This window comes from Gavialis gangeticus, unplaced genomic scaffold (assembly GCF_001723915.1).
Source record: "Gavialis gangeticus isolate Ggan-Ray unplaced genomic scaffold, GavGan_comp1, whole genome shotgun sequence".
In the NCBI taxonomy this organism is placed as follows: Eukaryota; Metazoa; Chordata; order Crocodylia; family Gavialidae; genus Gavialis; species Gavialis gangeticus.
In genome coordinates this window covers 77,231,248-77,242,446 of record NW_017729033.1, presented here as the reverse complement: position 1 = coordinate 77,242,446, position 11,199 = coordinate 77,231,248, and the positions used below count along the sequence as shown (strand labels likewise).

Sequence of the window (11,199 nt, the reverse complement as noted above, 5' to 3'; positions counted from 1 at the left end):
TCAAGATGTTCCTTCACAAGGTCAGCATTAATGGAGGGCAAGGATCTCCCTCACTGGGACTTCCCTGTGCCGTAGCGGGCATGGGCGTCCCAAAGGACTGATGAAAGACCAACGCGAAGTACCCATTTAATAGATTGGCTTTTTCCTGGGCGTCAGTTGCCCCATCTGGTTCAGCAGGGGTCCAATGTTGCCCTTGCTTTTCCTCCGGTTTCCCACATATCTGAAAAAGGACTTTTTATTGTCCTTGATGCTCAAAGCTATTTGAAATTCAGTTGCAGCCTTAGCTTTCCTGATTTGCTCCCTGCAGGACCGGACCAGTGCAGAATAATCCTCCTTGGAGATGAATCCCATCCTCCATCCTTTGTAGGTCTTTCTTTTTAGCCTCAGGAGGTCTGCTAAGTCCCTGGAGAACCAGGGTGGCTGCTGTGCCCTCTTGCTGCCTTTCCTCCAAGATGGAATAGACTTAGCTTGTGCATTGAGGATCGCTCCGTTGAGGAGCAACCACCCTTCTTGAACTCCCCTCTCCCTGGGGTCATGGTCCCTTAGGGCCTGACTGACAAGCCTCCTAAGCATGTCAAAGTCAGCTTTCCTGAAGTCAAGGACTTCCGTGTTGCTGACTGACTTGCCAACTTTACAGAGGATGGTGAAAGTGATCAGCTCATGGTCGCTGTCACCCAGCTTCCCATCGATCGCTAGTTCGCCGATTAGGTCAACCCCGGTAGCCAGTACCAGGTCAAGCAGTGCTTCGCCTCTTGTTGGCCCATAGACTTCTTAAGTCAGGTAGAGATCATCCACGTGTGAGATGAAGCTTTGCAACCACTCAGATTTTGCCGAGTGATCCTCCCACAAGATGTCCAGGTAATTGAAGTCACCCATGACAACCATGGTCCTACAGCATGCGGCCTCAGCCAGTTTCTGGGCAAATTCCTGGTCAAATCTCAGGACTTTGGGTGGGACGTCTGTAGTAGACTCCCATTGTTGTGTCCCCTGTGCTGTGTTCCCCATGGATTTTAACCCAGAGGGTCTCCAGTCGTCCACCCTGGTCGCCAATATCAGCTTGCAGGGACATGTAGCTTTCCTTAACATAGAGAGCTACACCTCCACCCCTTTTATCTACCCAAACCCTCCTGTACGGGGTATAGCCATCTATACCCGAGGTCCAGTCATGGGTGGAGTCCCACCAGGTCTCCATTATCCCTATGACATAATAATTATTTGCACTGAGCAGGAGGATGAGCTCCTACTGCTTGTTCCCCAAGCTCCTGGCATTTGTGTACAGGCAGGCAAGTGTCCCCTTGGGGGCTCTTGCCTTGCCCACAGACTGTTCCAGGGCTGGGGCAAGGGTGGGCTCCCTTAAGTGCCTTGGCCTGCTGGACTGCAAGGGTTGCTCAGCGGGCCAGCAGTGGCGGTAGTCCCCCCGTCCCCCAATGGGCTTAGTTTAAAGACCGGTGGAGCAGGTCGGTCAGTCTGGCTGAGAAGAGCCTCCTCGCCAGGGGAGAGAGTTGGACGCCATCTCTTCCCAGAAGCTCGCTGCCTCTCTCGCCAGAGAGCGGGCTCTGGTCATGGAAGCCAAAGCCTTCCCGATGACACCAGCGCCGCAGTCTTTGGTTGACTACGTGGATCCTCCTCTCCCTCCTCAGCCCATACCCCGAGACTGGGAGGATAGACGAAAACACCACCTGTGCCCTCAGACCCTTTAGCCCCACTCCCAAATCCCTGTAGTGCCTTATGACCCAGCTGGGAGTGCTCTGAGCCATGTCATTGGTGCCCACATGAATAAGGAGCATAGGATAGTGGTCTGTGGGCTGGAGAAGCTTAGGTATCTTCTCCGCAATGTCCCAGATGTGGGCCCCCGGGAGGCAGCAGATTTCCTGGGCCAAGGGGTCAGAGCAGCAGACTGCCCCCTCAATCTCCCTCAGGATGGAGTCTCCCACAACAGACACCTTATGTTTTGTCTTGGGGAGAGAGCAGGGGCGGTAGCTGCAGTTGAGCCTGTGTTGCCTGTGGGAGCTGGCAACTCAGCAGGCTCTGCTGGAGCAGCAAGAGGTGCGTACCTGTTGCTAAGCTCTGGCAGGGCAGAGGCCTTGGTGCGGCAGACCTTAGGGCCCTTGACCACCTTGGTCCCTGCCCCTGACTGGACAGAATGGGAGGTCCCAGAGTCCTCCTTTGTCCTGAAGGGAGACGGTGGTCTACCCTCCAGCTCCCAGGGGAGAAGGGCCTGGCAGTTGGAGTCAATCTCCTGCTCACAGTCCCTGATGGCATGCAGTCTCTGGACTGTGGCCTGGAGCTCCTCCAGCTTGCGCGCCAGAGACCCCAAAAGGGAGCAGAACCCACATGGGGAGGTGGCCATGCTCCTGGCTGCCAAAGCCTGAAAAGGGGACAGGCAGCCCATGCAGCTGACAGCCAGCGGCTCCGTCTGCGTGGAGCCCAGAACCATGAGCTCCATCTGGGTGGCCATCTCTGAGGTGCCGGGGCGGGGCACAGAGCTTGAGGGGACCCTTGGGGTGCGACGTGTGCCCATCCGTGTCATGCCTCTGGTAGGCTGGCTACAGCTGCGACCGTGTACCCTGTGGGGTTCGTAGGCAGGGTTTCGGGCCCTTCCGTGCACCCTCCTGCATGAACTCCGTGCTAACTCGTGCGCCAGCAGGCAAGCGCACCTGTTTGTGCAGCCTGTTCACGTGGCTCCCTGGAGGGCTGGGCGAAGTAGGGGCCTGGGCGGGGCTTGACCTGGCCCGGCTCCACTCACCTGCCTCCTCCCACTCAGTGAGGAGTTAACCCCCTCCCACCATGGGCCCTGCTTGCCTTCGGCTGTGCTGGGGGTCGGCAGGGGGCTCTGCAGCTGCTGGGGAGTCTCTGGGGGGCTTCGGGGGAGCGGGGGTGCAGCAGGCTTTCACCCACATGTCTCTCACCACTCTGGAACCTAACTGGGGCTTTTTTTCCTGTTGGCGGGCCCTTTTAAACTGCGCACATGAGCAGTGGGCCTGCCGTCGGGGAAAGCTGCTCTCGGACAAGGGGGACCTCGCCCTACTGGAGGGGGACTGGTGAGTACCCCCTGCTACCTCTCTCTCTCCCTGGGGGGCTGGGCCAAGTAGGGGCCTGGGCAGGGCTTGACCCAGCCTGGCTCCACTCAGCCACCTCTTCCCACTCAGTGGGATAAGGGATATGTAGGGAAGGTCAAAAGCCACACCTTTAAGATCTGGAACTATTCCTCCCAGAACTGAGAGAGAAACTGTGCTCTTCTACCAGAAATTATTTATGCTGGTAAGCCATGGAGATGAACAATGTTATCAAAACAAAACTATGGAGCATCTGGAGCTGTTTGGGTGTCTGTTTTTGTTTGGGAGTCAACTACAGCCAAGATTGTGGTGTAGCTCAAGCAGGGTAGTTTGACTAGATTTCCTCTCAGAACCAGGAGTTTGGGTTCAGATAATGAATATATTCACCACATGGAACTGAAGTGCCTGGTTACAAGTCACTGGGCAGTCACAGAAGCAGTGTCCTGCTTCTTGTCAAAAAAATCCTGAAAATCCAAGTATTTCATGGGTAGTGAGGACTTGGCTGTGGACCCATGTGGAAATGAGGTCCACAAACACTGAAGGGGAGATGGGTAAGCAGCAAGGGATGTGACTGCCCACATGCTGAGTGATGAACTCACAGGAGCATAGGACTGATCCTGAGGGTCCTCTACGTGCAATATGGGGCAGTAAATTCCAGCACCTCCTCCCCACAACGGATGAGCCACAGCAGGCTCAAAGTAACAAGGATGCGACAGGACCAGATCAGATTTAATTAGAACATCTCCTCATAGTCCTGTATCTATACTACCAAAGGAACTGTTTCCCATCCTGGCTGGACCAGAGGAAAGAACAAAGTCATCTGTGGCTTCCACGACTTTTGCATGGCTTTCTATTGTACTAGAATGCAGCGAGCTGTGGTGAACTAGATATCCTTGAAGTTTGAGGAGGCCCCTCAATCCACCATTGCTGACTGGTGAACTTCTGCTATAGCCAGGTGACTCAGATAAAACATCACCTGGAGGTGGGGGGGGGGCCAGTGTCATATCATGGCAGTAACCCTTGCAGAAGACAGAACAGGGGAAACTGTATAAACCTGAAGGACATGCCCCATTCCCAGCCTGGGTGTTAGGGTAGCTTGTCATATTTTATGCTTTCAAGTTGCACTTGTTTATGCAGTGGTGAATTATAGTATTGTTTAAAGTTGTCTTTTATATTCAGCCTAAATTTCTGTATAGCCTCATTGTCATCTGAACTTTCCATTTTACCCGTATCTGCAATATCAGCTGGCCTTGCCCCTTGCTCACGGCCTTGATGTTTCTTTCATTTTCTATTACTGAGAAGTTTTTCTGACACAACATAGTAATAGTTTTGTTACTAGCTCAAATTAACTATACTTGGCACTAACTGGTTGAATCAGAGGGATAAAATGATTGGGTATGTTAATCAAATGTGATAAAGGAAACCAATGGACAATGCCCAAAGTAAGACACCGGAAGAGAGCCAAATTAAGATGTGCACTCATGGTGAGTCTGTTGAACAAAGGAATATTCTGAGAGGATAAAATATGGACAATATGCTGACTACAGAGAGACCAATCCAAAAGCAAGGAGTCAAAGGAGTCAGATTAAAGAAATGTATAAAAGAGGTAAGCAAGAAAGTTAACTGTGTTGTTGTCACCATCACTGTCATCATAAATCCAGCTTTCAACACCTGTCTAGACCATCCCAGCCAACGACACACTCTTTGCTTCAGGAACTGAGTGGCCGTCTTTTCTATGAAGCAAAAATTACATCTGGGACTGGGTAAGATCATTGTACTAAGTGCTTTTCTCTCTTTAAATATAGAAACTGCTAAGATAATACTTGTTGTACTAATAAAGTTTGGCTTTGATTTTAGGACACTGAGTTGTCTGTGTTTTGTATTTCACTTTCTATTTAATGGCTAATTGTGCTTTAATGATCCGGAAGCACTATCTGGTGGACAGTGGTGCTAACATGGGCCGCTCTACTGAGCCTAGGTTTTGGAGTTTCCTGCCTGTCTAGTACACCTTCTCTTAATGGGAGACGTAATGGCCATGTAACCTGGCTTCCTACAAGAAAAGCATAGGCAGCTTGTCAACAGCTACTTTCTGTCTTGGATGTCTCAGAGTCTCCAGTCCAGCTACTCCAGTCAGCTTCTGTGCAGCCCTTCAGACCATCTTAAGGCCATACTCTACACAGCCACTGGGTCCCTACTACTCTGCCCCCTCACTGGGGCCTCTGGGCCTTAGGCATCTGATGACTTACCTGCCCCTCCCCGCCCCCAAACTGAGACACCCAAGGCCTCAACAGCCATAAGCTGTCGGTATACCTGGAACCATTAGGCCATTATGTCCCCTTGGGCCTCAGGTGTCTATCAACTTACCTAGACCCTGCCTCAGGCCCCACTCAGTGGGCCTGGGCCCTTGTGCTTACCTATCAGGGTGTGCTGCCCTAACCTTTCCCCCCCATGGGGTAACCCACAAAGCAGCAGGGCTGAGGCTTCCTGGTGCCTCATGAAGGGCTAGCCATCCCCTTCACTGGGGATGCACAGGTGTGGCAGATCATGGAAACTGCCCTGCCACACCATCCAAACCCAGCAGGGTGCAATTTTAGGTCATTCCCCAGGACCAGAAACCTCCTGACATCCCAAACATTCCTACCCTGTCCTCTGGGTATTCCTGAGCAGCAGTTCAAGTCAGGCAATGCACTGCTCTGCCTGCTTGCAGCAATTGCTGCTGGCTTTACTGCTCAAGCCTGCTCTTATTGCTGGCAGTTGATCCCTCTCCCTAACTCAGGCAGTTTTCTGTTGGCCATGTGACTCCTGCCTGGGGAGTGCAGCCACCTGCAGGCTGCCTCTGCTGCCTAGTCAGGCCCTTTGAGTGGCAGGTACCAGAGGTGTCCTGCTGCAAGCAAGCACTCAAAGGTGCCCTGTCACAGGTCCCAATTCAGGGTTTTCACATGCCCCACCCTCCTCCCTGTCTACCAGCATTTTATACAAATGCAGAGGTCCATGAATTAATCCAGGCTATTGGGGACCTTGATCCTTGCCAGCTCATCTTTTAATTCCTCATTCAGTCCCTGATAGACAGCCTCTTTACACTGAATGTCAGAGGTCAGATGACAGAAATCCATCAGATAACAGACCATGGGTTCATATCTAAGAGTCTGCAGGGAAAGCTCAGTTGACCTCACCTGAAAGGGTCTCTGGACAGCAGAGTCATGGCCTCAGTGAATTTCTCCAGGTCATCTAATAGGGAACTAGAGCCTTCAAAAGTGGAAGTCTAGGCAAGGTTTCTGCCTGCCAGCTGCCTGTTTACCAAGTCTACTCTAACTCTGTCTCTGAGGTAACTCAGAGGGCACAGGGAGAACAGGATGGTTTAAGAAACCCCTAAACTTTCCTGGGTTCCCATCAAACTGATCTGACAATAAGGATACCTACGGATGTTAAGAAGCAGATACAAAAGGGGTAACCAGAGCTGCAGTTTGCACACCTAGGCCCACAGGTCCAGTTTATGCTTCTGTAACTCTTCAGCTTGGGTTAGCATGGCTTGTTTCTGTGTCTGCAGAGCCCCTATGTGGGCCTGCAGGTTCTACAAGCTCGTCAAACCCTGGCTGGGGAAAGAAGCGGCAGTGGGGGGTGATTCCATATTGGGTATTAGGAGCGCCTCCCCCTGGGAATGCTGGTAAAGGATCCTTAAGGGCTGCTCAAACTGTAAGAAAGTGAGCACAAGCAGTCTTGAGTAGTGTAGCGTTAGCCAAGTACCTGAGCCTATGGAGGTTCCAGATCCGTGGCCAAGGTGCTCAAAGGAGTCAAACCAAGTGGTTAGAGTCATGCAGTTAATCCAAAGCAAGATCTATATTCATATTCCAGGTCAGACTGAAGGCCAGGAGCCAGGGAATCCAGACACAACAGGGTGAGGTACTAGGGTCCAAGGCTTACAAACTCAGCCCAGCTGCCTCTGCAGCCAGTCAGCTTAATGTTCACAGCTGGTGAAGCATTCTGGCTGGGTGGCCCTACTTTTTTTTTTGTGCTAAAAATTAGTTAGAGTAAAAAGTTTAAAAGATTTCAGATTGCTCCTGCTTTATACCTGAAATATCACATTGATTTTTGCTGTTCAGTCACTGAAAATGTTTTGATGAGTAACAGCTAACTTAAACCTTAGACAGAAGAGTCTCTACAGAACATTACACATTAGGTTGCTTACGGTAAAAATAGATTCTTTACAAAGTGTATATTGAAGAGCTAACCAAAGATTTATTCTTGCATTCAAATTCTATATATACTACTGTACTCCTGTCCATTAATTAACCATTGGTTTGAATGATGTCAATTTTTTATAGTAGTTTTATGTGCGGTATGATCAACTTCATTAAATTCATATTATTTCACATACCAGGACTGGATCTCAACTTAACATTTGTTTAAAACAATTTAAGTAAAAGCAATATGTTGGGTATTTTTCCTTACATGCTTATTTTAAAGATTTACAGTTGCTATATACTTAAATGCCTGAAGTGGCATATTGCAGGATGAAGTTTATAAGCTGTTTTCCACCTCAGTAAACAATATAAAGTTGTAAATGAGATTATCTTCCTTAATAATGGCAATATTTATATTGTGTTTACAAGCAGTACAAAAGGATTCATAGACTTGCACAGAACACAACATGAAGGAATTAGTTTCCCCACTATCTCATGTAATGACGAGTACGCTAACCCTTAACAGGGGAAATTGTTCTCCTCCTATACCTCTGTCTCCTGGGAAGGAAATGAGAAATGCTGAAATGCTATAAGGAAGACTATCACTCCTACCTCAAACCACATAACAATCTGACAGCATAAAAAGGTAAGAGCAGCCTGGAGTATGACAGGATAATTCCTTGTACCCAATAACTAGGGACTACTTAACTCACAGCAAGACAAAGTCATTTTAGCAGCTTGCTTGCAGCACAAAAGGCCAATTTAATGGGCATTTTCTGGAGGCCCTACCTCTCACTGTAGATGGGCTAAAAGGCCCTGCAATTGCTGCAGATTGGCTGAGAGAACCCACCGTCACTGCAGATAACCACTAAGTCTTGAATTAAGTAGGTCCCTAACAATAAGAGGTCAAGCCTATAGGATCTTTTTTCCCCCCAAGCCTTTGCAGCTCCTACACAGAAGTGCAAGGGGGAGGTCAAAAACAAAGTCAGAAATGCGATACAACACTCAACGCTATGGATATTATTGGCTGTAAAGCAGTCCACATGAAGCAAGAAGAGCAGTTCACCATAATCCTAGAACAACCTCAGGATTGTCTCAATTTACACCAGAAGCCACACTGGTCAATAGGGTTGTGCCTCTCTCTGGAGGCCATAGTACAAAACCGAGTGTAGCAAACCTGAAATAGGATGCAAGTCTTGTCTTGCCATGGCTACTCCTCCCTCAGACCTCAGTCCACGTGATCCCTAACAACTGAGGAATAAATACCCATCCCAGAAGTAGTATGGCAAAAAGTGTATGTCCCAATGTCAAAATTTCACCTTATCTGAACATTCTGACTCTACCAAATAACATTTTAACACCTAAGGAACTCCATATGCATCTCAAACATTCATTTACTGTAACAATTGTTGAAACATGCAGTTAAATATGGATGTGAAGATGGGAGGAAAAGAATAAAGTATACAAGTTACCTGCAAACAGAACATTGTCTCTGTGGCTGCAGAGCAGTAAACATCACAATCACGGAGTAGTTACGAGGCGGAGCTTTCACAAATCTTCTGAATTTGTCTCCATTCATGCGGATAACTGAGCGCCTTGAGCTCCATTCCATAAGCTGTTCCACCTTTTCAGCTAAGAGATTCTGTAATCAAGTACAAGAAGGCAGGCAGGTAAGCTTAACAACATCAAGCACCCTGGGGCTAAATTTTGGTCTTGTACACACTCTGCTCTTATTCACTTCAGGGGAGATGCATCCGCATTTTTCTACCAGAATTCAGCCTTCACTACCTCTAAGTTAAAAAGCAAAAAGGGGCTTTTTGGGTTTTTTGTTTGGTTGGGGGGAGGGGAGGAAGAGTTGTTTTATTCTGTTTATAACATAATGTCTGACTTAAATAAATCCCCTAAATAGCAATCACTTAAACCATACGTCTGGTTCACTGAAAATATTAAACCTCTTGAAGGCTAACGTAGTAAAGTTACCTGCGTCTAGAGGAGTGGGCACCTGTGTGGGGCCTTCTTGCAATACAGTGCATGCCACTCAATTATCATTGGAAGCAAGTCTGTTTGTACATCAGCACAATGCTACACTTCATTACGTTTTCTTTTATGTTTTGAAGTTGTACTAGCAGTTAAGTTACAGTAGGACAATCTGATTGTACATATCCAAAATAAATAAGGAGTAGAAGCCTGAAAAATATCAACCATACTTCCACTAGCATTCTAATGCCAACATTAGATTATTATTAATGCTATCTTGTCACAGACAAGGTTATTACCCAAATATTATTAAAGTTGCTCAACACTTTCCATTACAAGGCTTTGGTTTTGGCTGCTTAAATGCTTGCCAAACGTTCCTTTTGGCTGAAATTGTCTATGTTGCGTGTCTTCAGACAGTTTTTTTTTTCCCATTTTGTTCTGTTTTTAAACAGAAACTTCAGCCAACACCTACACTTTGAAAGATGGTGGCCTTATCATGGATATGAATTTTAATTATTAAACTAGACCCCCCACATAGAGGATCGATTTGCACCAAGTATGCTTGAGTCCTGCTAAGCAGGACTTCCGTGACAGAATTCCAACAGCCCATCTCCCAGGGTACGGACAAGCATTCATTTAAAGTATTAAGAAATTTACAGCCCCATAAAAAACCTAGCTTAAAATGTATGCAGCAGTTCAAATGCGGGGTCAACTGGAGCATATCAGATCATACCAACAGCGCATACTACTGGCCTTCCCCAACCAAGAAGTCGGTATGCAGTGCTCCCCATCGTGCTTTGTGGGGTACCTCCAGAGGTTCCCAAGACCAAGCAAGCACAGAAGAAAGCACCAAATGGCTAGCTGGGGAACACCACCCAACCAGGGACTCCCTCCCTCATACTGGTACTGTATGGCCTGCGTGCCTGATAAGCTTCCACTGCCAAAAGCTCATCAACTTCACTTCTAGTCGGCAACACATCCCTGCTTCCCATGCATCCTGTGGCTGCCAACCCAGCAACACTGGCAGGTCTGGGGCATTCCATACTCCTGCTGGCACAGAGTCAAGGCCTGCCACTGCTCCTGTAGAGAGCTCATTCAGCTCCTGTGCAGCCTGGTGCAGTGCCACATATAGCCATTAGGACACAACTGAGGCCCTGCCCATGTGGTTTTCAGTTTGCCAACCTATTCAACATAGGAAAGTCCATAGTGATAGACGCTATGCAGGACTACTCAGCAAGTATAGGTACTGTGATTCACCTGTCTTGTCAACTTGCCAGGAGGTTAGTAGTGGGGAGAGGGCACTGTCAATCTTGCACAGGCTTCGCCAACCAAGCGCACCTGGCTTGGCTGCCGCAGCAACACCCTACCCAGCCCCCAGCCTTGCCTGACTGCACAGCACCACAATTAAACACATGCGAACGTCCCAGCTCTTGACTAATACCTTCCCACGGGGCTATGACACTTCTTCTGCTTAAGGAGCAAGGGGGCTGGAGAGTCTCCCCTTAGCCTTTGCCAGTTACAGCAGAAGTTTAATACTCAAACCAAACGTACCTTTCAGCCTTTGGCTGGGACTACCACACAGGTCTTTCATGCTTTTTCCACCTTGGGAGACGAAATGAGAAGTCTCTACTTAAATTAACCTCGCCACAGCTTTCCACAATTATAGCAGCTAATCACAGTACAAACGCATGCACCCCCTGTGACACTTCTTCTGCTTCAGTAGAAGGACAGATGAGACTCTCCTTCACCCTGGCAATTTGACCCTGGGTAATTAAGCCTATTTTTTTGTTGTTTTACTTTACATGGGCATACAAAGAGAGAGGAGTAAATTTAATAGCTAGTAAATCTATAGAGTTAATATCTAAATTTCCTAAATTGATCATTAAAATTCTATATTTTGATTCTATGAAGATTTAAAAACAAAAGGAAATTTCCATGCTCATAAATTGGTGGGACCCCAAGCATGATTGGGCGGTGAATGTTGA

General features: G+C 48.1%; 1 protein-coding gene across 1 annotated transcript in view; it reads right to left on the bottom strand.

The window, feature by feature from the left end:
• The window catches only part of TUSC3 (tumor suppressor candidate 3), a 362,952-nt gene that overhangs the window by 228,103 nt on the left and 123,650 nt on the right, over positions 1-11,199 (bottom strand). The window contains exon 2 of the mRNA XM_019526355.1: positions 8,710-8,879. Coding sequence (XP_019381900.1) covers positions 8,710-8,879 — 170 coding nt within the window. The remainder of the gene's footprint in view (positions 1-8,709; positions 8,880-11,199) is intronic.